Source organism: Meleagris gallopavo, chromosome 14, assembly GCF_905368555.1.
Source record: "Meleagris gallopavo chromosome 14, MGAL_WU_HG_1.1, whole genome shotgun sequence".
In the NCBI taxonomy this organism is placed as follows: domain Eukaryota; kingdom Metazoa; phylum Chordata; class Aves; order Galliformes; family Phasianidae; genus Meleagris; species Meleagris gallopavo.
The window spans coordinates 10,593,059-10,620,398 of record NC_139417.1 but is presented as its reverse complement, the minus strand read 5'-3'; the positions used below and the strand labels follow the sequence as shown (position 1 = coordinate 10,620,398).

The 27,340-nt window shown below is 40.1% G+C and overlaps 2 protein-coding genes across 3 annotated transcripts; one reads left to right on the top strand and one right to left on the bottom strand.

The window, feature by feature from the left end:
* Positions 1-86: 86 nt before the first annotated feature.
* TMEM43 (transmembrane protein 43) lies at positions 87-11,267 on the bottom strand. 2 transcript variants are annotated; one of them, XM_010718554.4, is made up of 13 exons: positions 11,115-11,267; positions 10,352-10,501; positions 9,422-9,556; positions 9,205-9,299; positions 9,029-9,078; positions 7,281-7,350; positions 5,593-5,663; positions 5,320-5,441; positions 4,637-4,711; positions 4,458-4,559; positions 2,865-2,982; positions 1,717-1,926; positions 87-1,388 (listed from the first exon to the last, which is right to left on the bottom strand). In XM_010718554.4, the coding sequence occupies exons 1-12, from the start codon at positions 11,124-11,126 to the stop codon at positions 1,724-1,726; spliced, it is 1,203 nt and encodes a 400-aa protein (XP_010716856.2). In that variant the 5' UTR covers positions 11,127-11,267; the 3' UTR covers positions 87-1,388; positions 1,717-1,723. The 2 variants fall into 2 exon arrangements, with proteins under 2 accessions (XP_010716856.2, XP_085092059.1); XM_085235933.1 differs by lacking the exon at positions 11,115-11,267 and adding an exon at positions 10,692-10,786.
* An 86-nt stretch (positions 11,268-11,353) lies between these two features.
* CHCHD4 (coiled-coil-helix-coiled-coil-helix domain containing 4) lies at positions 11,354-20,223 on the top strand. The gene is made up of 3 exons (XM_003210123.5): positions 11,354-11,589; positions 13,491-13,589; positions 19,060-20,223. Exons 1-3 carry the CDS (start codon positions 11,568-11,570, stop codon positions 19,350-19,352), a joined length of 414 nt encoding a protein of 137 aa, XP_003210171.3. The 5' UTR covers positions 11,354-11,567; the 3' UTR covers positions 19,353-20,223.
* The last annotated feature ends 7,117 nt before the right edge of the window (positions 20,224-27,340 follow it).

Genomic DNA, 27,340 nt, shown 5'->3' with positions numbered 1-27,340 from the left:
AACTAATCCTCCACGCACTTGGATGTTGTTCCTGGACATGAAATATGCAGTGCTAAAGGTAATGAAAAAGAAGCCTGCAGACCAACTTTCTGAAAATTGTATTTTATTAAATATACAAAAAGCTCAGCACTTCTGTAGAAAATTACACCTTCATCTCCAATATGGTAATGCTAGTTTCCTGCATCATTGGTAGAACAGCTGTTCAAAACTTGTTTTTCTCCCCAGAGGAGTGGATGGAGAAAGAGAGCAGCAGATAGAGACTGCCCGGGGTCACTAACACAGGTCAGCTTCAGGCCCTGCCTTTCACTCACTACTGCTGCTTTCACCAGCAGAAAGGCTGAAATTGAAAACATGAGACCACAAGAATGAAAAGAATTAAAGGTAATTGAAGTTAATAACAAATTCCTACATCTCAAAATGTTTATGATTTATAAACCCAACCTCCAATGTAGTAACATTTTTAGGAAACATTACCTTGAACAGACATAGAAGCAAATTTCCTTTGGTATGGGGAATGCAGTCGTAATTCTGTTTCGAAAAATGTATTCGCTGAAGACATTTTTGTACTGAATTATGTGTACTTATAGAAGGAAAAACATGTAGGTAGGGCACATCTGGAAGCCAAACTAGCTATCTAGAGAGACTTCAAAACACTACAAGGTCGCCTGAACTCAAGAACTATTTACAGCAGAAACCTGTAAGCTTGAACTATTGCAACACTACAGGAAGCTGTATTAACATGATATAAAGCTCAAAATTCAAGCTACTATGTCTATGAAATCTAATCAGGCAGAAATGTGTTCATTATTTAATTTCACGGAATATTTTCATTGTTCTTGCCAAGCAAAGTTCAAAAAACAAACTACATACAGCAAAACCAAATATTTTAAAGAATATACATTCAATTATAGAAGTTAATGAATTGTACTTCAAGGCAGCAAGCTTTATTTTTAAAATTAAAGGCGAGTGACCTCTGAGTGTCTCCTTAAATAAGAGCAATTCAGTGTTTTTATAGAACTCCATCATTTTGGGTGCTTAACCAATAACACCTTCAGAGACCTTTTTAAAAATTGAGAAAAGTCACTGCTTTCTGACATATCTTCCCTGCCTCAGAGCACTGCTAACCTGGCCACTTGAGATTCCAAGTTACTCTCAAAATCCCCAGCTCAAATGCATCCACGTTACTGAAGTATTGTGTCAAAAGTTGTTTTTCCTTTAACAATGCACTTTCAAATACTTCAGCCAACGTAGTATACATGATTGTACAAGTGAGAAAAGTAGCAGAAGGAGGGACTGTCAGAGGCAGGTACACACACATTTCCCAAGGATTTCACATCAGTCCATGCGATGAAGCTGCCACTTTGTCCATAATACACAAGGTGTCCCACCTGCCAATGAGAATTTGCCAGTTCTCAAATCAGAGTGAATTAGTAAGAGGTGAAAGATAAATGCTACTTTTACACTGACTTATAATGAATACAGATGCTCCCCAATGTTTGTTATTTTTTCCTGAAGTCAGTGTCACTGAATTCCTACAAGTAACACAGAAATCTTTTTCACAGACAGCACATTTATCAACAGCCACACTGCAACCCCTGTCCAAATCTGGGCTCACACTGCTGAAGCACGATGTACTGTAAGCAATATCACCAGAACAGAAATGCACTTAAAAAGCTCCTAACCAGGATACAGTGCAGAACTGCAGAACCCGAGTACCTCTTTCTCACTGATGCTTCTTTGGTGGAATACGGGATTTTGCGACCACAATTGGAACTACAGAGAGCAATCCAATCAGCAAAGCCCAGACAGGGCGATAGAAGAGCCAGCCAATGGAGATAGTCAGAAGTGAGAGTGAGCTGGCCACACAGAAGGCAAAAGCTTTCAATCCGATGTTAACCAGATCTCGAACAACAGGAAACCAGTCCACTGCAGAAAGAATTAAAGAAGGAATAAAACAGTTGATTGTCATTTACAAGGACTCCTTGCTTACACCTAGGATTCACACAATCTATTGCAATTGAAAGGCAGACTCAAGTAGGGCACTGGATAAGGCATTTCAGGAGAACATCCTCAAGGCATTTGATAAATAAGTAACATCTGAACATCTAAGACAATAGCGTCCTCATCTCTTTAGACAGGAAGTCATGCAAAATTAAGTCTGAGGTCTTATCCAAGCCTTATGAGGCAACACAGACTATTAGTCTTGCAGCTATGGAACAAATTGATGGCAATGAATATTTGCAGGGTAAAAGCAATTTCTGGCAATAATAGATCTTGCAGTTGCCTATATACTGATAACAATAATAAAAAAAACCAGCACACAGAATACCAAAGAAAATGATAGCTTTGATGTTCAAAGTTTGAGGCATCATCCTACTTTTCTGTAAGCTTTTATTCCAGCATTCCTCTAAATCAAAGAGAAAAACCAAAACTCTCTTTGCAGCACTCACTGTACCACAGAATAGAAAGACAAGTTATTATGTAACCACTAATTAAGACCTGTTGAGGGGAGACCACTTGAATATGTGTGTAGAAAGTGGGTGGACTGCAGAAGCTAGAGAGAGACTTGGAATAACCAGCCCAACTTGTGCTCTGGCTTCTAATTTCAGGTAGCACGGGGCTGGGAGCTTCTGAGACTGGCAGAGAGGTAAGTGGTTGTTTATGTTCACAAAGCAGCCATATGGTGCTGAGCTGCTGTTTATCTACTATTTTTATAGTAACTTTCAGACTGAATCCAACCAAAGATCAAAGAAACAAGATTCCTCCTGGCCTCCAAATAAATTCATCTCACATGTGAGCAACATAGGACATTCCAGATTATGATCCTATTTCTAAATCATTTTAGCTTTCTGTCACCAACCTACCCAAAGTGTAAACAATCCGGGTCATTAGGCTGATGCCTACAAACATTGTCAGCCAGCCTGCTGCACGGAGGGCCCAGGTCTTCATGGTGTTACTCTCATGCTCCTTCTGAAACACCTCCTGAAAGCAAGTAACAGGGTGCACGTAATGATACTTAAGTTCTCTTGAGATCTCTCTCTTTCCAGCACATTATGAAAGCAAGTCAGAGCCAACAGTAGAAAATACATTGCAGCTCATTCCTCAGGGCCTTTTTTACATCAATATCCAAGCACACTACACAAGATTTCAAAGTGCAGCACAAAGGAAACCCGCATTTATCTAAATTAAGATAGACACACACCCTCAGGCACTCTCTGTACTCACAGCAGAAAGCATAGAGTTTCAGTGCTCATTATTGTGGAAAATCAGACAGCAGTAGTACATGTAACAAAATCAGGTGTTTCTTTCATGTTATGTTTCCAGCAAGACAGAAAAGGCAACAAGATCCACAGATGGCTGAAGGAAAGGTGCATATAAGAAAACAAGCAGTGTACAGGAAAGCAAAGATAAAAAGGTATGTGTATATTTCACCAACATAAAGCACCTATTTGCAAGAATGCCCCTCTTCCTATATAAAAAAATACATATGCAGGTGGCCAAGAAATAATAAAGCACTCACGGGAGATACAGAAATGACTGATTGACAACCTATATGCCTAAGGACTCCATAATTTATTCATTTTTAGTTCATTTCCAATGAAATGAAATTGTAATTAATGAAGGTTCAGAGCTCACAGCAGAGAGCTGATTCTACTGCTGCTCCCTTTCAACTCGGAAAAAAATAAAGCCTTTTTGTCTGCTTTTGGCAGATCCTGTACATTCCTGACATCTGGGACTTCTACAGCAGGGCACAAAGCAATCATTAATGGAAATCAACCTACTAGAAGGAGTCAATGAATCACCAAATTGCCTGAGCATGCAGGATTTATTGGAGCATTATGCACTGCCTGAAGGTCCTTTCTCAGTCAGAGTAGCAATAAACATTTCAAACAAGCCTAAACTCCCTGTTAAGAGAGGCTGAAGAGCGGATAGCTCCCCTATGATTTGTTTAATTAAAGCCTGATTTTTACTGTTTTTGACCTTTTCAAAAGCATGTGTTTGTGTGCAAGAGGGACGCTACCAAAAATCAAATCAAACCAAAATGAGAAGGCACAGAAACAGTTCTTAGAGTAAATGATGTTCAATAGCAGAAACACAAGCTGACTTATTTTTTTTTAATAGTTACTTTAAGCTGACTTATTTTTTTTAATAGTTACTTTAGCCATAGCTACTTTTAAAAAGGGAAAAAAGAACAAAAGTAACTATAGTCAAATTATATACCGCTAACAGGTAAAGTACAGCATTTTGCAGCAACACAAAAACATGCAGAAACTGGGAAGGAAAACACAGGCTATAATGCTTTGACCTGGATATAGCACAGACAAAAGCCAAAGTTTATATCTCCTTCTCTGTAACAGGCCTGAAGGAGAATTAAAGCTTATTTCACTGCTGCTTCTGCACTACCATCTGCAATTTCAACCTCTTACTGATAGAGTGTGATATCTTACATATCTTACCTCAACAGAGAGATCCCCAGAGTAGAGCATCTGGAGAACATCTCCAGACTTGGTGTGATATGGAACGAGTTGATCACCTTTCTGCCGAGCAATCACAGTCACCTTGGAAGAAAGGGAAAGTGTTACTGGTTACTGAGTTGGGGGCAGAGCTTGGATAACACAAGTAGCTGAAGATCTACCTTATCAGGTGAGCCCAGGTGAGGGTCATGTCCACTTAGACCGGCATAGAAGAATGAGACACGAAGATCTCCCACCTACAAATAAGGATAACATTGGAAATCAACAGAGAGTTTTCTTTACAAAGGAGAATCATAGGAAAGAAAACTTAATTGGAACACTCTATGTATCATCACTTTTCTTGAGCACTCATGACAAGCCAAAGGATACCATTAGGATTGCCAGGCTGCATTTTTTTTGGGGGGGGGTCTAGTTGATACCTAAAACAAGACAGTTGAAATGCTTCTTTGCAGTATCCTCTCTGATTTAGGTGCAGGAACACATTAACATCAAATAGATCCTACGTTCATCCCTTGCAATTTCATTTTTTGGCAAAGAAGGGCGGGCAGCACTAACTGGGAACAAACTTTGTACTCAATAAGGCAGAAGTAGAAACCACCTCCTAACATCATCCTATGTTGTTCCATCTAAAAGCATGGCAAACAAAAAAAGAAACAAAAACAGAAAATGAAAGTGCAAGGAGGATCAGAAGCTTCCTGCAAGGGAGTCACTCATACTAATGGTCCTGTCCTGGCGATTCTCTGCACTCCAATTTCTACATGTTTAAAAAGAAATGGGACATACTCCAGCACTCTTTTTTCACACAGTAGTAATTGCTGCTTTGGTTTTATCTTTTTCATCTTACTTCTGGACGCCTGGGGTTCTCGCTGTGGTAAAAATAATCTCCTCCCCGGGTAACATCAGCATGTGGATCCTCAAGGTGTGCCAAGCTGAGCTGCTTGAAGTCATCAATCTTATCCACAAGACCTAAGTAGAACAAAGAACCAAGCTCAGGTCTGGTGTTTAACAGCCAGTTTGTAGGCTGGCTTCCTAGTATCACTTGTAACCGTTGTAGAAATAAGTGAAGTTTGCAGCTGTTGGAACAAACAACGCAAAGTCAACACAAAGCAATTCTTACCTTTGGAAAGAACAAAGCTGCCAACCTGGACGTTAGGAGAAACAGCAGTAAAGGACTCCACAGCCATCGCACTGGGGAACAGAAACAGCTCCTGATTAGTTCTGTAACTATGATCAAACTACTGCTTTACAGTATTTAATATAAAGCACATAAAAGGTACTGTGTCAAACATCAGGATTAAACTCAAAAAACTAAATGGATGTGAGAACAAATCCTTGAGAAATTGCATCCTGACTTTATAGTGTTGGAACCATTAAAATAAGTTGGGTCAAGATATGACCACCTCATCAGCCAGACCAACTTTCTATTCACACCATAAGAATTCACTAGCTTTTTCTGTACTGACCCTATGTTTTTTGAGTGACATTGAATTAATCACATTCCCAGATGAATACTTGCAATATTTAACTTATCTGCTAAAGAAATCTAGATCACAAACCTTATCCAAATAGGGATACTTCTACATTGTGGCCAAGTAACTAAATTCCCAATTCTGGATTCCTTTCCTTACAGACTTGACTTCATTTTCGTAAGCAGTCCTACTGGATTGTCCTTGGCAGTAAATAACAGATTTTATTTTCAAAATTGCCTAAGTCACATAAACAGAGAAGACGGACGGGCAGAAGGAAGAAGATGTGCAGCACACACTTACATTAGTCTCATTAATGGTATGTATGAGTTCTACAGCTCAGCATGTCTGCATACACAGTTCTGTTTCAGGCAAGGATCCACCACACTTAGGTTTGTACCACTATAATTAGTGGAACTGCTCTTAGATGTGGCACTTTTTAATTATATATTGCAATAGTACTAATAAAAAATATTCCCTACATTCAAGGGTAAATTTGGATTTACTGGAGAATGCTTGGAGAAGAAGTTCATTAGCAAAAAAATGCGTTTGGAGAAGAGAGACAAGGTTTGCCATCTGTGCATCCTTTTTGCATTCCCTCTCATCTTAACAGGTCTACGCTACTTGGGATTTATAACTAGAAATACAGGTCTTCACTTTTCTTCCCAAGGTAAAACTTCCAAATAATGGGCAGTTTATTCAGATGAGCCCACATACCAAAATAAAGTTCTGGACATTAGCTGGAGTTCTAAGTTTCATTTAAGTCCTGTTTGGGTTTTTTTTACCAAATGGTATCCTGCATCTTAAGGAACCAAACATGTGCTATGAGAATGGCAAGCAAGCTAAAACTTAATGTTAAAAATGGCACACTGTAGCATAATTAAAATGCTGCAGCTGAGAGAAACACAAAACTAATTATATGTGGGCAATTCCTATAAATAAGCCTGAGTTCATACATGCTAACTTAGAAGAACAGCAGGCAAGTGGTATGGCAAGCTTGTGGGATGCTTGCTATTCTCACTCTTTTTAATAGAAGAACTAGTAGCAGACAAAGTCAAAAAGAAACCCATTCAGTTCTCCCATATGCAATCCACATGGTTCACCAGAAAATAGCAACCTGATGTAAGCCATTACTAACGAGCAGCATTCCATCAGGAACGTTGGATTCTGGCTCCATTAGGCAGCTTTGAACTGCTGTCTACTCCTAATTTCTCCCAACTACAAAAAGACAAAGAGTTTCCATTTACTTTGCTATGTCGTGAAGATTTATCATTGAATTCTCATCATCAATTGGATACACTGACAGAATCCAGAGGGACTGAGCTAGGTGGTAAATTACCTAGGATTTTTGTGTCCTATTTCTCGATCAAAATTCCTGCTGTTCACAACTTCGGATTTCCATTCAGTATCTAAGGAAAATGATATGAAGGTTGAGAAGAGAGCAATAACTGCCACTCGGATTTTAGTTACTGATGACATCTCTAAATCAGTGAATCAGTTCCAAATTACATTCATATTTTTCTTTTTAAAATCAAGTACATAATGGGATAGTCTATAATGATACTTAAATCTGATTTCCTAATACATTAACAACAAATGGAAGGACTTAGGAAGAAAAGGAACTTCAGGAATAAAATTATAACTCAGCTTTGCATGGTGGGAGATTTGCTATTGGCATCTTCCCTGATCAGGCTTCAATTCCTGGCTCCTCACTTTGGGAGCAAGCAAGGAAAAGCTGGGATTTCTGCCAGAGCTAGCAGATTTCAGTGGAGTCAAGTAAAACAGAGAAGATACCTGTACATACCACTGTCACAGATGCATAACACTGCTTTGATTCAAGTCGCAGCAGTCTCTCCACACCCCGAGCGCATTCCTTATAAGTAGTACCTTATAGGTATAAGTAGGTTTCTTGCAACTCCTACAAAACTAGAGTCCCTTTTTTTGAGCAGTCTCTGTACTAAATACTATGCTCTATGCTTCCATAGAGGAGAAGAGAGGAAGGAAGAGACTTTGGCTAAACACTGGAGTGGGGATCATTGTACAGGATATTCTAGTGTACCAGGTTTATGTGTCAAGATTCTGGTACCTGTGGGGAGAGCTGCAGGGGTGGCATCTGTGGCCTTTCCTGGAGTAGGGAAGAAGGATGAGGAGTAAAGAGTAGCAGAGAGACTGTAAACCCACACTGCTCCCTGCCTCACTTAAGGCACCAAGTGTAACCTGAAGCGGTAACAAGGGCAGAGATGTCTGAAGTGAATCTGAGCCTGGAAACAGTGGGAATAACTGTGTTTTGCTACTACCCAAATCACTAATTAAGTATTTAATTTTGTTGACAATGTGTTGTTAGCCCTCTTCAAAACAAGCATGTTTTGCCCACGATGGTAAGAGACCTCCCTGTCTGACTTCACAAGCTCTTGTTCTTCTTCCTACCGTCTCCTCCAGTCCCACTGCAGTTGAAACAAGCTACCAGCAGTGTGCTGTTTGGCTGCCAGTCAAGGCCAACCCGCAACACCTGGTAACATACAGACTTCAACTGGACAGAATCCATCAATTCTGAGAGCACAGCTTTTATTTTTTTGTTGTTCTTTTCTTTAATGGCTGTTCCTCATAGCTCACACCACCACTAGCTTTGCTCCTTAGCTATCTCTGTGCTGCAGGGTCTCATGCTTCACTGAGTTGGAGTATTCTTATGATCACACCCAGAAATCACTGCACACCCACATACATGTCCATAGGCTTTAGCTGGGGATAAATGAAGCACAGAGAATAAGCTCCAGAGATACGATGACTCAGAGTATTTTTCCACCATCAGGTAGATTAGAAGTTCCAGTTCTCCTCCTGCCAAAAAAGCATTTGCCAAATGCCTCAACACACATCAGAAGGTGCTGAAGGTTTTCATTAGCTCATATGAACACTAAAACTCTCAACGCGCTGCCATTCGCTTAGCAAACAGAATCTTTACTTATTTCTTTAAATAGTTTTTTTCCCAACAAAAAAAATAAACGTTTTTCAACAAAATCAAGATAGATATACAGGAAAGCCCAAAGTTACAGGCATAAAAACAAAAGGATTTTCTGTTGATCAACTTACTGTATGAGTACTTTGTCTCTTTCTTGATCTCACCATTTTCTTCATACTCCCTGCAAAGAAAAATGGTGAAGCAAAACAGCACACACATGCACCAGCTCAACGCAAAATACATGTTTCAACTGATTCTGTTAATACAACATTCCTATAAACAACCTTTAAAGATCTGTTTCACTCACCTGGAATCTTCATATTCTACCCACTGGTACATTTCCACTTTGCGCTTAAGCTTGACAGCCTGGACGGACAACCCATAGCTGGGATCAAACAAAGGCTATTGGAAATATAAAGAAAACACAAGTCAGTAGGAATTAGTGAGGTATCTGTGAGCATTTCAACACTCCAATCCCTCCAAACTTGAAATTCTCCCATATCCAAGATGCTAGTTTTACTTACCTTTTGTGTGCTCAGAGCGCCAGCTAAGTGCACCAGACTCCCCTCATTTTGTTGAGACACGCTGTGAATACTGTCAAGAGGGATCACAAGAGAAAGTCCCTCATCAAGAGATTTAGCTGTCCTCAAAGCTCGTCCCTGTAGTCAAGAAAAGCAAAATCAAGTTGTGGAGAATCAATGGCACGTCATTATCTTGTGAAAATGGTAAAAGACAAGTGATCTGCAGACCCCAAGGACTTCTCAGATGTTCATCCTCAAGGCATAATCTGAAAACACACTTCACAGAATCACAGAATTGTAGGGGATGGAAGGGACCTCTAGAGATCATCGAGACCAACCCCCCTGCCAAAGCAGGTTCCCTACACCAGGTCGCACAGGTAGGCGTCCAGGCGAGACTTGAATATCTCCAGAGAAGGAGACTCCACAACCTCCCTGGGCAGCCTGTTCCAGTGCTTGCGATTCACCATTTTCCTCCAAATCCAAAAGCAAAACAAAATAACAATGAGATTAATTAACACCCTCACTTTCACAACATTGAATATGAATTCTTTTAACAAAACTCTAACAGCTCTAAAAATGAGTTCCCTCAAGGTAGAGACAGAAGAACTGAACATGGCTGGCTCATTCAGCTTCTTTCAATAGCACTACAGCCCCAGGAACTCATAGGTTTGGGATCTTAATTCTCATCATACACAACCACTGTTTCTATCACATGCTGTTCCACAGCAAGAACATCTGTGGCTCTATGATTTCATTCTTACATCCCAAGCATGAGCATCAGCCTCTCCAGGCACATTGCTCTCTTCCCACTGATGAAGTAATAAAACTTCAGCACGACCGTTTCTGTGACACTATACACACAAAACTAGTTGAATGTCACCTTGGCATTACCATTTTACAGCTGTGTATAAGCACTGATAGTATTTCACTTACTTCATTGGTAAAAAGAAGGTAGAAGGACAGAAGAAATGTCCCAAGTCCTATGAGCATGCCTCCAGAAGTCTCGCTGAGCCTCTCCAGGAACCCGGGCTTGGCCTCACTTGTGATTTTGACATGTTCTTTTTTGCTTCCTGTATCAGAGAACTGTTGGAGATAAACCAAAAATGTAACACTGGTATAAAAGGGGACAGTGTGTTTCAGAACGAGCTTTTTACCTTTGCTAAACTGCTTAACCACTGCTAAACTGCACCACTTGCACTGGACCTAAACCTCCCCACACTTATTAAATACCTTGCCACAATTTTGACACCAGAAATACAGTCAATAAACAAACCTTAACAGAGGAAAACAACGGCTATAACAGCAGCTCAGTACATCCCTTCAGTCTGTCTCTACATTCCCTACTTGGTATCCACACCCAGTGACAAACTGAGTAATACTCCCAAATTCCAGACCAGCTACAGCACAGCTATAAATAACACGTTTCATTTCCAAGTGCCAGCACACCACACAATCACTGCACCTCGGGGTACGAGAAGAGACCTCAGAACAAACCGCCGCTGCCTCCCTGGGCGCTGCTACGTTAGAGAACGAACACCGTAGGGTGTGAGGCGCACCAGAGCTCTGGGCAGCGAGGGTAGGAGGCGAGGCCGCTCTGCAGGAGCCGCGCGGGACCTGACAGCCGCTCGGGGCACCGCGCCTCAGGCAACGGGACAACGGGAACGGGCAGCCTGCCACACGCAGCGCTCTAACTTACGTTCCTCGACATCTTCAGCCTCTTTCCTTCACCAGCCCGAAGAATTCGCCGGCGACAGCCGCTCACCAGCAGCCACACCCACAGCCGCCTCTTCTCAAGCTCTCCCCGCTCCGCCGCTGCCGCGATGCACGCCGGGACACGTAGTTCCCACGCTGCGCGCGCGCGGCACGCCGGGAGGTGTAGTCCAGCGCCGAGGCGCGCTCTGCCCGGATTGGCTGCTCCTTTCCCGCCTCGGAGAGGCCGAGGGGCAGCGGGAGCAGGAGGTCAGGGCGTGCGCTTCCGGTTGTCAGGGGCCACCGCGTGTGCTTCCGGAGGTCAGAGGTTACGGCGTGGAGCTGCGCGGCGCTGCGGCAGTGCTGGAGGAAGAGGAGTAGGGAAAGCGGGAAGGACGCGGGACGGCGGCGGAGCCGGTCTGCGGGCGCACTGAGCGGGAGGGCAGCGGGCGGCTCCGCCATGTCCTACTGCAGGCAAGAAGGTACGCGCCGGCGTCCTCCCAATGTCACGCGGCGCGTCTCTTCCTGAGGCGCGGAGGCGGCGTAGCTCCAGGGGTGGAGAGGCGTCCGCGGCGGGCGGGAAGCCGCGGGGCGGGCCGCGCTGAAGAGGCTGCGGCCGAGTGGGGCACAGCCGGGCCGAGGTTGATTCGTGTTCTGCTCCCGTAGTCGTTAGGCTGACGGCCGCAGCGAGCAGAGCCTGTGTGCCCAGCCAGGGAAAGCGCTGAGGCGGGCAGGGTGAGGCCGCTTCTATACGGAGCTGCATTGGTCGTGATGCTTAACGAGTTTTGACCACTTTCTTACCTGGGGGATGTATTTTTCCCCCTTTTGGTGAAATGTCTGGAGTTCCAAGCTGCAAAGAGTGTTGTTTTGAAAGGACAAACTTTGGCACATTAGATGCTGATTGTATACTGTGGTAACTTATGGTTCTCTTTGCCTTATGTTTTTAACTTGCTTTAACAACATCTTGTGTCTTCGCTGGGTCTGTCAGTTGCCTTATGGCATCTTGCAGAATGACAGCTGCGGTGACTGCAGTTACAATTTGTGTTACAGCTGCAGAGATGGGATTATAGGTCATGCTACAGTTAACAGTGCTGATATTTTATCCATTTCTAGTTCATTTCGTGTAAGAAATCTCAGCTGTAAAGCTGGCTGGAATGCCACACAGCTGACAAAAAAGTTTCCTTTTAGAAAGAATCCAGGTTTATCTGTTTTTCACACATGTTGAAGACATGAATGAATGCAAAGCAGAGGGAATTACTGAACGTTTTCTGGTGGAGGTCATGTTGAAGGACAAGAGGATGCTAATTTGTAACGTGCTTTGTCATTGTAGTGGCCTTTCTGAATTTGGAGATCGAGAGGAAGTGTTTGGGGAGCTCATTCCAGTCAGTGAATGCTGAGCTGTGCATTCACAAAAGTTTCTGTTAGATGTACTTGATGTACTTTTCTGCTTCTTTGCCTTTGAGCGGTTTTTTTACAGCCTTCCAGAGTTGTTGGGAAACTTTGCCCTGGTTGTCAGCCAACAGCCAAGCCTTTTTTTCCCCTCCACCTCCCCCCTTCATAACTACTTTGTTAAATCAAGAGTGGCACAAGAGCAGGAAGTACGCTCTGTTGTTTTTCTGCCCTTGGTAATGTTCACAGCACCTTTCAACATAGCCTGTTCTAAGACCGTTAAAGTGCCCTTTAGTATTTAATTCACATAATTATTGTAAATTATGGCATGACTCTGTAATGGAGACTGCTGATCTTAATGAGTATCCTGCCGAACACTTTCTGTAGCTCAGGATAGTTTTTCCTTTCATTTTTGGTCCTTTTCTTCAGCCTTCAAACTCCCCTTCAACCGAGTTTGTTCTCCTAAGAGAGCAGTAGTTTGAGATTGTTTTAAAACAGCTTTTTAACCTCGCTGATCAGTGAACTGTACAGTGATTTACAGCTGTTACAGTACTTTGCTATGAAAAGTGGAACTTAAGAAGAAAAGAACTTGATAGTTTCTGTTCAGTTTTCTGTTCAGTTCTTAGTGAACATTGAGAATAACTTCCTACAGTTACATGAGTGTGGTACAAAGACAACAGGATCAGTTTTATTCGCTATTCTCCTAGATAAATTACTACTTGATCTTTTTAAGCATATTTTGATTTTCTCCCCTAGGTCTAATTTCCAGGTCTTTTTATAACTTTTAGTACCTTCCCTATGAATACTTTCCTGTTTGTCTTTATATAAGTGTTCCTGTGAACCAGGAACTTAAAATTGAAGATGCTCAATTCATTCAATATTAACATCAGGGCATCGTGTTGAGTATCTCATTACTGTGTTCTGGTTGGCCACTCTGTATGTTACTTAGTCTCAACTTTTCCTGATCTTTTGCTTATTGTCTCCTACATGACAGGAAAAGACAAAATTATATTTGTGACTAAGGAGGACCATGAGACACCAAGCAGTGCTGAACTGGTTGCAGACGATCCAGATGACCCTTATGAAGAACAAGGTCAGTAGTTGAACAGAATGGAAGTAGAGATTGATGCACCACGTATATCATATTCTAAAGATATTAATTCGTTTTTAAAGAACTGAGATAGTAGGGTAATGGTTTCAGCAAATAAACACTTTATTCAGTAAACTTAGAAAACTGTTTAGTAAATATACAGTCAGATTCCTCCCAGCCTTAACTTCCAGATTAGGACAGCACAAATGACGTACTTTCCAAATGTGTTTTCTTTTTCTTTTGGATAGTCTTTCAAAGTCGCCTGTTCACGTACATCACAGAATCACAGAATCACAGAATTGTAGGGGTTGGAAGGGACCTCTAGAGATCATCGAGACCAACCCCCCTGCCAAAGCAGGTTCCCTACACCAGGTCGCACAGGTAGGCGTCCAGGCGAGACTTGAATATCTCCAGAGAAGGAGACTCCACAACCTCCCTGGGCAGCCTGTTCCAGTGCTCCGTCACCCTCACCGTGAAGAAGTTCTTACGCACATTCGTGCGAAACTTCCTATGCTGCAGCTTATGTCCGTTTCCCCTCGTCCTGTCTCCACGTACCACTGAAAAGAGACTGGCCTCACCACTATGGCCGCCACTCCTCAGATATTTATAAACCTGGATCAGGTCCCCTCTCAGTCTTCTTTTCTCAAGGCTAAACAGACCCAGTTTACTTAGCCTTTCTTCATAGGGGAGATGCTCCAAGCCCTTCACCATCTTTGTGGCCCTCCGCTGGACTCTTTCCAAGAGATCCCTGTCTTTTTTGTACTGGGGAGCCCAGAACTGGACACAGTACTCCAGATGAGGCCTTACCAGGGCAGAGTAGAGGGGGAGGATCACCTCCCTTGACCTGCTGGACACGCTCTTCTTGATGCACCCCAGAATGCCATTGGCCTTTTTGGCCACGAGGGCACACTGCTGGCTCATGGCCAACCTGTCGTCCACCAGGACGCCCAGGTCCCTCTCTGCAGAGCTCCTCTCCAGCAGCTCATCCCCCAGCCTGTATTGGTGCATGCAATTATTCCTCCCTAGGTGTAAGACCCTACACTTGCTTTTGTTGAACCTCATCTGGTTTCTTACTGCCCAGCTCTCCAGCCTGTCCAGGTCTCGCTGAATGGCAGCACAGCCTTCAGGCGTGTCAGCCAATCCTCCCAACTTCGTATCATCAGCAAACTTGCTGAGGGTGGCCACTATCCCCTCATCAAGGTCATTGATCTTTTCACATCAGTGAAACATTTGGAAAAAAATGTCTTTTCTTGTATTAACATACTTAGAGCCATTCTGATTGTCTTTCTTAACTATCTCAAATGACTAAAGTGCCATTTTCAAAATGGCTGAGGTGAGTTACATGCCACTGTCATTGCTAGGAGTTTGTTGCCTGCCTCTGTGCAGCACAAGTGATCTCTGAGTATCCTGCTTAATGTAAATTGTATATATATGACTTATTCTTTACTGTACAAGTGGCAAAATAATCAGTAATCTTTTAATTTCATGACAGGTAAGTTCAAATTACAGCTTTCAACTGTAAGGATCTTGCCTTGAGAAGAGGCAAGTTTTCAATGACAGTTACAGTTCTTATACAGAGTTTACCCAACCTGCAAATGAACTAGTTCAGGAAGCTTAAGAGATCAGAGTATTTCTGGATGACTGGTAATATTTTGGTTGCATAAAGCATATTTTAGGTTATTTTTAATGATGAAATATCTTGTTTCCTGTCAGGATTAAGTACATTTTGCCTATGTTAATAAAATGTTCTGAATGTCTGTGAATTTATATTTTTTTTTCTTATTTCCTTTATACTTAAATGCCATTTAGCCTTGTCATTTTGTATGATTTCAGTGCTTTCACATTAGCTGAGGCTGAAATTTTCTTAGAAACTGGAAGCAAGTGTCCCTGTGACCCCCAGAGGGCAGTATTTAAGCACAGTTTAGCAGCTGTGTAGTGCAAGGGGATGCTTTGTTAGCTGGTGTAGTATGTAGTTTTAATTTATGTCGTTAAAATAACTTTGTTTTCATAACTTTGTTTCATTAAACATAAAATTCAATTGTACTTACAAGAAGATATTCTTGTCTCTATAATAAAGGATGCGTGCTGCCTATTCAGGCTTTGCAATAATTTTCACTGGCTTTTTGACTGTATGGTAGGGTTGACAAGTAGGTAACCTGACAGCCTTCAACCTGAGATGAGAAAAAATGTTCTTCCTGTCTCTGCTCTTCCCTAAACCTTCCCCAAGTCCCTATGTCTTATTTCAGGAAGATTTTTAGAAGCTACAATTTAATATCTGTCAGGAATTCCTCCATCTCTCCTATTTTCAGGGAAGTTGTGTCACTGAGATGCCATGACTAACCTGCCTATTTAATGGAAACAATCTCTGCTTTGGGCTTTAGCATTGTTTTTGTTGTGGCAGCGGTGCTTCAGCTGTTGAAAATTTCACGGAGACACCTACAGGCTGTAGAATCCAAATGGTATCTTTTACTGTCTTGACTTGGGTGGAAGATGAAACATGCAAGTGGTTTGTGGAAAGTGTCTGAGGAGGCATAACTTGAAAAGTATTTACTCTGATTTGTACAGTGTGTAGAAATTTAGCAAAATCTGAATTTTTAATTCCTGTCAGACGAATTTTAAATCCATTATTGGTCTGTTAAGTGAAGAGGTAACGACCTCTAATGATCAGATGGCATCATTAAGTTCACAGTTGTTTTTCTGTGCTTTCCTGCTTCCTCTGAAAAACTGGAGACTGCTTGCAAAATAGAGGAGGAAAACTTTTTTTTTTTTTTCCCTAGAAACCACATCTGGAAAGCATGCAGAGCCGTAGAGAGTGTATCATTCACTGAACTGTTAAGTCACTTTGTGTGATGTATGTCTGGCTAAACAAAGTAGCTTGCTGTTTAGCTAAGTAAATGCATACATGCAAGCTGTATTGATGTTACATGTGGTCATTCCGAGTTTGCCTGTCTTTCCCCTTATAATTATTCATGGTCTTTCTTTGGGGATAATTAAAGTATTGTATTCTATTAACAAAAGGTGTTGATCTAGCAACTGCATGTGGGTGCATATTGGTCCTGGAACTATAACAGCTATTTTTCACTCAGGATTTTGAGTTGTTCTTTCTCTGGTTGTACATATGCAATGATTATAGTGTATTGTGCCATTTATCTAGGTAATAAGCTAGTAAAAATTAAAGAAACCATTTCCTCCTTGTTTGAATGACTTAATTCATTCCTCATATATGTATTTTGCTAGGTATTGAAAGGCTGTGGTGAAGAATGAAGGTGATAGTTCTTTTTTTATTATCGATTCTGTATTTATAGCATGTTACATCACCTTCCTAAACTATAGAAGAAATAGAAAGCTAGAAGCTAGTTACATCAGGGACACCTTGCAGTGAAATTGTGTAACTATATGATTCAGAACAATAAACTCTGTGTTTAAATACTCTAATAAGCTTATTCTTAGCATGTGGTTACTTACTGCCATGTTTTAAGGGCTCCCAGAAAACTTCTCACTTGAACAGCGTCAGACTGCAGAGCTGCAGATCAGAACAATTCACATGTCACAGTATGAGCCACATCTAATGGGAGAGAAGATTGTAGGCAAGAAGGAGATATGGGCAAAACATTCTAGGGTATGTTGAATTGCAGAAGCTCTGAGTCGTGGATTTTATTTAAAAGAAAATTGGAAGGGACTTTGTTGTGTATAAAGTCGCAGGCAGACTTTTCTTGTTTAGCTTCTAGTTTAATAGAATGCTTGACTGCCAGTGTTCAAGTTTTGTGGCATGATCTACCATCATGCCTCTCTTGATCTTTTCTACTGTGTAGTATAGAGTATTGTTATATCTGGAAAATAATAGATTTATCATGTAGATATGCCATAACCTTATGTCTTCAGGAGTTTAGCATCTGGAGTTAACAGACATTATGAGTCTTCGAGAAGTCTTGTTTTAGTTGCTGGACCACTCAGGAAAACCTGTGCTCCATCTCCCTTGTGAAAAAATAGAGCTGTATTATGTTCTCTTTTTTTGATTCTGTGCTATCTGTTATGGGATTTCAGCAGGCAAAACAGGAATATGTAGAGTCACTTTGACCTAAAAGTTGTGAAAGAAAAGAAATGGAAAGACTGACAAAGTAGGTAGGTTCAAGATAGCTTTTTGAATTGCAGTATATCTCCAAGTATGTTCTAACTGAAGGCCTTATTTCTGGTCTTGTATGTAGAATGTGGAAGAGTTTAAAGTAAAAGATATCCAGTTTTCATTACAATCTTTGCTTCCATCAATTAAATTTTTAAAATTATTTTTAAATGTGTATGAAGAAGGCACTAGTGAGATTTGTGCATGAAAAGTGGTTTTTGTTAGCATTACAGGTGTGATGGGGGAGTTGGCTAAAAGTACATATGAAATTGCACCTTAAGCAAAGACAGTTGCTGTCTTCCCTCTTCTGTGTTTGTCCAAACTTATTCTAGTTGTGTTATTTTAGAGATTAAGTCTTGAAGTGTTTTCCACAAAGGACTAGTAAAGCAAACACCCAAATTCTTTTAAGAAAGAGTTTGATGAATGATCAGATGTACAGAACTGGTTTTCTTTATGACTGATGATGTTCCATTCAATCCTGCTTCCTATGTTTCTGTCATCTTACATTGTGGATCCTTGGATTTTTAGTGGAATATTTGGTATATAACATGGAAGAAACTTTTATCAGTACAATAGTGAGGCTTCATTACAGGAAGTAGTAATACACATATTGACATAAATGCATGTTTCTGACTTCATCCATGATACCAACAGATTCTAGAAGCTAAGAAAGAATAGGTTGTGTGAGGTCAGCAATTAAATGCTAACCCAGGCCTCAGTCTCCTATGATGTAAACAAGTGGGTATTTTCCCCAGGTGCAAGCACCAATGGATTATGACTCACTGGATCAGTGACATTGAGGCTGCATTTGAAAGAAGTGTTAATTTGGGGGATTAAAGACAGTAATCCTGTTCACTGCAGACATGTGATGTGAATAGATAAAATTTATCTCCATTTTAACTGTGTTCTTACCTAAACTGATAGCTTTTTTTTTCCCCCGTTCTGGATTTCCTGCTCAAATTTTGGGGGAAGGTTCTGTGTTAGCGTTCTAGAGTTCATTTAAAACAATGAAAAAGCATTCTTCCAGCTTGATTCAAAAGAATTCTAATCTTAATACAGGAATTAAGTTCTTACATTGCATGATTTTAAGGCTCGCATGCCTCTCTGACAGAGCCTGGCAAGTGGAAAAAGACTTAATTCAGGCAAAGATATAGAACTGTTCTAACTTGTGCCCAGTGATGGATCATAAAGATCAGAGAGAGAAGTAAACAGTCCAGGAAATGGAAGGTGTTTTGCACTCCTGAAGCTACAGAACTCCTACGGTATTCTTAATACTTCCTAGCAGCTTTCGTTGAATGTAATTAATTTATTGAAAGGAGCACTTAACTTTACTTCTCTCTTCTATTTGTTCAGGATTGATATTGCCCAATGGAGATATCAATTGGAACTGCCCATGTCTGGGTGGAATGGCTAGTGGTCCCTGTGGGGAACAGTTCAAGTCAGCCTTTTCTTGTTTCCACTATAGCACAGAAGAAATAAAGGGATCAGACTGTGTGGACCAATTCCGTGCTATGCAAGAATGCATGCAAAAATACCCAGATCTTTACCCTCAAGAAGATGAAAACGAAGAGGAGAAGTCGAGCAAAAATTTGGAAGCTACTCCTGTGGAAGATTCTGTTGCCAAAGAGGAGAAAGGATCTAGCTAATGAAGATGCAAGGAGGCTGTTGTCTCCATTTCTCGTTTTCAGAGACGCAGACTTTTGCAGTGTGTCTGTCTTCTGAGTTGTCAACAAATGTTTCACCATTGTTCTATACACTGTATCATAGTAAATAATTTATTGTGGAAGGAGAAATCTCAGTGTGACAGTCTTGCAAATAAATACTGCAAAAGGCACCAACGTATGTGTGTGCTGTGTAACCTGTTACCAGACACAGTTAATACTTTATCAGCTGTTTTCACACATCAAGTTCTTCTTGAGTTTTGACTTGAATAATCTCTTTAACTCTATATAGCTGATAACAAAAATCCCATTAATGTACCAGGTCATCTTCATTTCAGTATGCTCTGATCAGTAGATGTTCTTTTGCAATGTTTTCTGTCCTAATAGAGATCACATTAAATGATTGTTTTTCCTTAATGATTTTTTTTGGCCACAATGATACAGGATGTGAAAATGACCTAAACCTAAAATGTATAAGATTAGATGATGGTTACATTGTGCTGACATCAGGTAAGGTCTACAAAAACCAACCAACAAACAAACAAATAAAAAAAAACACACAAGGAAATGACTGATTTCATTTGTTTATTGTGATGGCTTTTAAATTCTGAAAAATACTTGTACAACCATTGATATAAATGAGTGGAAGGAATATTGATTGTTAGCTTTATTTTTGTCAGTTTGTCAGCACAGTTTTTGTTTTCCCTTAGCTAAAGCCTGCCTCTTCAGTATTTAGACAGGCTCTTAGAAAATACTTTGAGAATACAATGAAAATGTCACCTGGTGTAAAGATCTCAAAACAAATACTGTGACTTAAATACATATTAAAAAGTAAATACTTTTTACCTTCATTAAATGCTGTTGTTTGTTGTTGTTTTTTAAACTAAGGCTGTTTGTATTTGTGATATTCTACTTCATTGTAAACGGACTGAATGGGTTTGTCTATTGTGAAGATCAATTGCTTGAGTTTTATTCTATTCCCATTCTTTTCTTCCCATACCCAAAAACATAAAAACAGGCATAAAAAATGTAAAGTGCTGCCAGTAGCGCTATAGAGAAGCTGAACAGCTAATGAACTATGTGGGAATTCCTTTAGAGATGCAAATAATTTAATAGCCATTCGTTATAGTTTAATACCTGTGGATAAGGAAATGCTACAAGTTTTTTCTTTCATTGCAATCCTTGGGCTATGAGAGTTGCACTACAAAACAAGTTTTCCCGGTGGCTTCAGTATGTGTTCATTGCACATTCCCTCTACGTGTATTCATTAACTTAACCAAAGTATAAAAAGATGCAGGGCCAGTAAATGGAATAATGTTTAAATGCTTGCCTGTCTTGATGGGCAGCAATCCTGAGTGCTCAGAAACATTGCTTCCTTATAATGTTCTGGTATCTTTCTTGAATAAGTTATTTCTGAATGCTTCCGAATGTTTGAGGGAAACTTCTGTAAAGTTCCAAAATTTCTATGAACCATTTATATTTTGGTATGGCAGATGAGTCCTTTAAAAAAAAAATCCTGAGAGAATTAGGTGACTGACAGCTCCGTTCTGAGGGGATGGATAGCAGGTACTCTCAGCATCTCGCCCTATAAAAGAAACAAAATGTGACAGAACTTCTCACCGTGACTCTTCAGTGTGCAGGAAAACAAATGCCAAGTTAACCTGAGTAAATGGGCACAAAAGCAGCAGTGATAAACCTTGGCACAGAGGCAGCTGGACCATGAAAACGTAATCTTAGGCAATCAGATAAACACTGGGCACCAAATACAAAAAAAAAGTCATATGCACTCAAGCTTTTGGTTGTTCAAATGGAAATCCAATGCATTATTTGTGAAGAAGCAAGAACAGTTTGTGAAGGGATACTCTGTTCTAAGAACTGTTTGTCTTATTTTTTCTGCTTTGCTTTTCTTTCCCACATTGCCTCTATGCTCAGCAAGTTTGAGATTTATGCTCTGTATGAGTACTTTTAGCATCTGTGTACAAAACATAAAATGCTTGCACTTCAGTAAAAGATTAGGAATTAGAAGGTAGATCATGTGTAAATACGTTTCCACTTCTTTGCTATACCCATGAAAGTAAGGAAAGAAGATACTCAGTGTGGACTCTGCAGCTGGCCTTGATTGTGCAGTTTTAGGGTCAAGTTGTCTCTCTTGACAATTTTATATCCCTTGAAACTATTACAGAATTTGCATAGAAATTTCCTGTCCATCTCTGTATCTAGGATTTGTGGTTGGTTTTGGTTGTTTTTTTTTTCCCTTTCAGACTACATGAAGGGGAAGAATACATTGTCTGGAATATAGATATATACAGATATAAAAAATATACATATATTTTTGGTATATAAAGTGAATGTGTTGGTCTGTGCAGTTAATGTAACTCCTTGTTTCTATTATGTTTCCCAACATTACTTTGTTGATGTGGTTTTCCTTCTATAGTCCAATTTGAAATCTAAAATCAATCAGTGGTTATTTTAGCATGTCATAAAGATGATAGAATGATCCCTAGCAATTTGTGGCAAGCTTGTGAAATAAGCAGATAAGTTTTTTTTTCTTTTTTTTTTTTCTTTCTTTTGTCTAGATACAAAGCTGTGGAGGTGTATAATGCTGTCTTGTTCTAATGTATTCCTTAGTTTTATGTAACTGTTGTATTGGTTCTGTCTCCACCATGAGGGAGCTTCTGAATCTTGGGGTGAGTAGTAAATTTAAATGGTTTTGAGAAATCACTTGCATGGAGTTCTAGAGGTGTTGTACACGCATTACTGTGTACTTCTTTTATGTCATGTCAAAAAGGATTCATTGGAGGAAAGCTTTCAGTATAACTGATCTTTATTTAACTCTTTGCCTGTCAGTTGCTCTCTATCCTAAAGCAAAACATAAAAACAACTGTGTTCATTAGAGTTTTACTTTGCTATGCTATACTATCTCCATTCCAAAGTGCTGGCTTTAACTTGTGTTCAGTAACCTTCCTGCAGATACAACCTTGTTTCAGATATGAAAGTGACCTTTGTTAGCTTTGCTCCCTGCAGTAGCAATACTACACATAGGGGTGTCAGGAGGGAGATGTATATCTCGCAGTTTATTTTAAGGATGGTTACATCTAGGAATCTGGCAGGGCTGTGCAGGAAACAAGATCTAGATCCTATCCAGTTCTTACTGAGAATGTCCTTGTTGAGCCTTACAGCAATGTCTCCTGTTCATCTAAGACACTTATCTGATCACATGTCAATGAATCTCTTTGAGGAAAGTTGCTATCTAAATGCGTAGAACCTACTTTCTTATTCCTAGGGAAGAAAAAAGGGTAGTATATGCTTCTTAGACTCGTTTTACCTCATTAAAATTCTAACACTGTTAGTGTGGGACAGCGTACAGAAGCTACCAGCAGTTTGTCATTTATTCTTAATCAGCTCTATTCACTGGACATGACTTCATTTTGTAGAACAGTACTAGCCTGTCTGCTGTTGTGGTTTTTTTTTAAGCTGCTCTTAACCCCTCTGGAGCTGATGTTTTTCCTGACAAGAGAAAAGACCCCCCAGTAAACGAAGAATGAAGAAATGCAGCAATGATTATAACGTTGATGTTATTGTTCTTTCCCACTAATGCAAGACTCTACCAACTGTTAAACGATTTAAAATGTCAAACCATGTGTTTTGTTTTCTATTGAATTCATAGCTCATGCATGAAGTTACGAGGTCTTGTTATTCATTGTAGACTAATTCTGACTGTACAGGGTAAGGGTAAGATGCTAGAGTTCCAGTTCTCCAGCTGAGCTGGAAGAAGTAGAAAAAACACGTCTCTCAAATGCTGGTATATCCTGATACTATGAAGATCAATAAATAGATCAAAGACTGCTAAAATAGTCAAGAATTAGGTATTATTAAATGTAGTATGTAACTGCTCTTACACACTGCATTTTAGGCAGCTGCTATTAACATATTAATAGCACTACTAAAAGCTTGCCTTGGATTTTGCACCCATCACTGCCAGAAGCACAAGGGCTTATGATTATAGAGTACCCTGTGCATTCATCCAGTGGTTCAGGCTGGAAAGGCCTTTTCATGCATTCACATCCACGGAAAGTAGCCCCATGCAACACACTAAAATGCTTGGAATGTTGCTTAATTTTCTGCCATTTGCTAATTTAATTGAAATCACAATGGACCTTTTGTCCTGCTTTTTACGGGGAGTGCAGTCTCTGTTGCTCCTTGATACACAAAAAGAAATTTTTTGCAATTGAAAGAAAATAAACTTGAGGTGGCAAGTTTCCCCCAGAGGTGGAATGTATGGCCACAGCTGCCTCATGTAGAGCTGATTTTCTCCCACTTGCTGCTAACTTTTCCTTCCTCAAGAACCCTTGGACTTTTCCTTTGTTTCTTCTTTTTGTGTGTTTCCTCTAGTGGATCCCATGTTCTTTAGCATAAGTCAGGAGCCAGAGCCAGATTGGAAAGGCAATCTCTAGATAAAAAGCAAATGTATTTTGAAAAAAAAAAGTAAAAATAGCACGTTACAGACTAGACTTGATGAATCAGTGAGCGGCCCATTCATGAAGACCCTGTTATAGCCAAAACAAAGAGCACAGGAAGATTTGTAATGATTGCGCATTGCAGATTAACCGGGATGCCGCACTGATTTTGAAGGATAATTGGACGTAGGATTTGCTGTACCAGATCTGATGATGGGTCCTGTTCATTTGTTTTTCTTAAAAGGACATGTCCCTTATGCATCCACCCTAAATACGCTCATTACCTTTCTTAGTGTGCTGGATGAGAGATTAATTTCTACATCTGTGTTTTCTAAGCTTTTTCTTGCTGTTAAGTGTTGCTGCTTCCACCCTGTTCCTTTTCTATGTTGTCTCCTCATATGTTCCCAAATAGCACTTTCTTTTCATCCCCTGCAGGCAGTCACTTTTCTCCTTACTGGTGTTGGCTCTGTTCTCTATTCTGGCCTATGGGGCCCTCACTTCTTTCTCCTTGGGACAGAGTGAAGTGTCTGAAAATGAACTAGGTTGGATCCAGCTGGTATCGTTCTCATTTGGTACTGCATGGGACAAGTAAGGTTGGCAGAATTTGTCTGTTGGATTCAGAGCTTGCAGTTTGCATTTCTAGTGCTGTTCTGGTTCAGAATTCTGTTTATAGCCATTGTGTTTCTGTATTAGGAGTTTGTACACCTGTTAACAGGTGTCATCAGCGCAGTTAAAGATTGAAATATCTTCAATGCTTGTGATTTTTACTTTTTTTTCTCATAAAGAGCCAAATTACGAATGAGTTGGTATTCTGTGATTCTCAGAGTTAGGCTTTACAGTTTCTCAGGTGCAGAGAGCTGCGGTTTGGAGAATCTAGTCTGTTCTGTACACTGTCCATGTGCGTGGGTACTGAGTAGCAGCTCTGTGTCAGTTGCAGTGCTTCCATGACAAATAACATAATCCAGTACTCAGACTTGTGCACTGGGAGGTGGTACATCATAACATTTCTCATCACAAAGCTGTAAGTGGATGATGATAACATGTCATTTCTGTGTGAAGAATGAAGGTAGGCCTTAAAGGTACAGTTGTCTCAATAGAAATACACAGCTAAGATATGAACTTGTTAAAGTGCATCAAAGAGTAAGATCAGGTGTCATAAAGAGTTGCAAAGATGCATCTCTGGTGACAGATTGGGTTTGGCTTTAAGCCTGGGAACCAGCAAAGCAGACGTCTACATTCTGAGCATTTATGGATAAGGCATCTTCTGCCTACCTCTCATACATTTCTGTTTTTATGCCTTGTACCCCTCAAGTCAACTACATGCAAAGGAGGAGTTAAGAACTTGGTATCTTTTTAGACCTTAGCAGACCTGATGTATTTATTTTGATAGAGAATTAAACACTTGGAAATCTTAAGTGTAGGTACATGCAGTGTTGAATTTTGATTAATTATTGAACTAACATAAATTAACAGCTCCTGTTTTGTCTGTATTCTGTACAGTTTCATACAAAATGTACATTTTTTTTCCCTGCAGGCTCCTCAGTATTAAACATGTAATGTGGTTGCCTTATTTGCTAAATGCTTTTCTGCATTTGCTAAACTCTGTGCTTGATATTATTGAAGCAAGAGCCTCGATGATTTCTGTAATCATTGTGGTTTATTAACTTAAAAAGTATTAATGTGCATGTAGTTTGAGGATTGTGTGGTTCAAAATTCTAAAAATAGATCCCAAACCAGACATCAATGTAAATGTCTGAATATTTTTAATTGATGTTTTAAGTACAAAAGAGAATGTGCTACAACACGTAACAAATAACACACTAACTCTTCCAGGTCTGGGGGGTCTTCAGAGAGCACTTTGTATAAATTATATCAACTCAAAGAAAACTTACATCAAGCAGAATGGAAAAGTCATGAGACATGGTGAATGTTACAGAGAAAACTTGTTCTTTATAGCAGTGAACTATTTTCAGAAGTGCACTGCACAAAGTTCTGCTAGGTATATTTTCCTTCTTGACCATTTGCCAAGAGCAGAAGATGAAGCATTAGTGATGGGATGTTACCACACAGGAACTAGAGCTCAGCACTCACCTTTTAATGAACTGCTTCCATGTTTTAAAGGTGCATGTTGTAAGAATGGTCATTTGCTCATGGATGGATGTACTGCACAGCTGTTACAGAACTGCTTTGAGCAACAATACCATGTTTGTTGCTGTTGTGTGGAAAGTTGCATGTGCTTCTCCTTCAGGTGACTACCTGCACTGTTATGCATTTTTCACAACTTTCCAGGCTTTCCTTGTGGCCAGATGCTTTTATTTAATCTTTATACAGGATTTCCAAATGATGCATTGCTGCTACTGTTTAGTATGTGATTGCTACTGCTCATAAGATGCTTTGTGCATTTGGGCATTGTAGGGTTTTTCACAAAGGCATCTTTAAGAGGGTCCTATTTTACTATAAGAAGCAGTACAGCCACTTCTGTACAGGGAAAATACATCTTCTTTTCTGTATTAGTATTATTTATATTATTATGCCACCTAAGAGAGACAGTCACAAATATAATCGAAAGATACTTGGTACTGCACGCAGACCTACAAAACAATTCATCTTGGAAAGAGATATCTTTTGTGGTAGTTTATTTTAAATTTGCTATGTATGACCATGTTTGCTTGTTCTGAGAAACATGCAGCAGCTTCTGTCACTCATCCTGCACTATCTCCTGTACATGTGAAGCCATTAAATGAGAGCTTGTAGTTGGAACAAAATGTGCATGTTTCTGACTAACAGAGGGAATGAGGGAAACTTATCTATATAGCCACCAGCAAATAAATTAGAGATTCAAAGAGTGGGAAATTTGGATAATAAATTTGTTGAATGTTTTTGGTGTTACCTCCCTCTCCCACCACCTCATTTGCTTTACACCTCTCTAAAATGTATGCTTATGGTTGTCACTCATTTCTGAGCGTGCAACATATTGACAGCTGTCTTTGCACACAACCGGGTTTGCAGTAAGGTAATCATTACAGTATTACAGCACGTACTAGGAGAACATACTAGGGTATCAATATTTGTGTTCCAAATAGTGTTTCTACTAGCAACTGCTGGAAATAGTCGCGAATGACCATGTTAATAAATAATTTTCACCCACCAAAAGGAACTGTGAAGCTGTTCACTCTCCCCAAACATCACCAATCTGGCACAACAATTAAAACATGGAAGTTTGCTGTAATACAGTACTGACTATGAACCAAAATGGAATACGATCACGGTAAATGAGATGCCTCACAGGTAAAATGACCTGTGTTGAAAGGTATGTTCCTTAGTTTGTCTATAAACATACACCTAATTTTCAATTATTGTGAGAGGCCCTTTGAAAACACTTAAATTCATGAACATGTCTTTATTCCTGTTTGAAAGAGAGCTAGTCAGTCTTCTTGTTCAAACAGCCTGAAGATGATAGGAAAGGATGTTATGCGCCTGACTTCTATACGCTGACATTTCAAATTAAGCCAAATA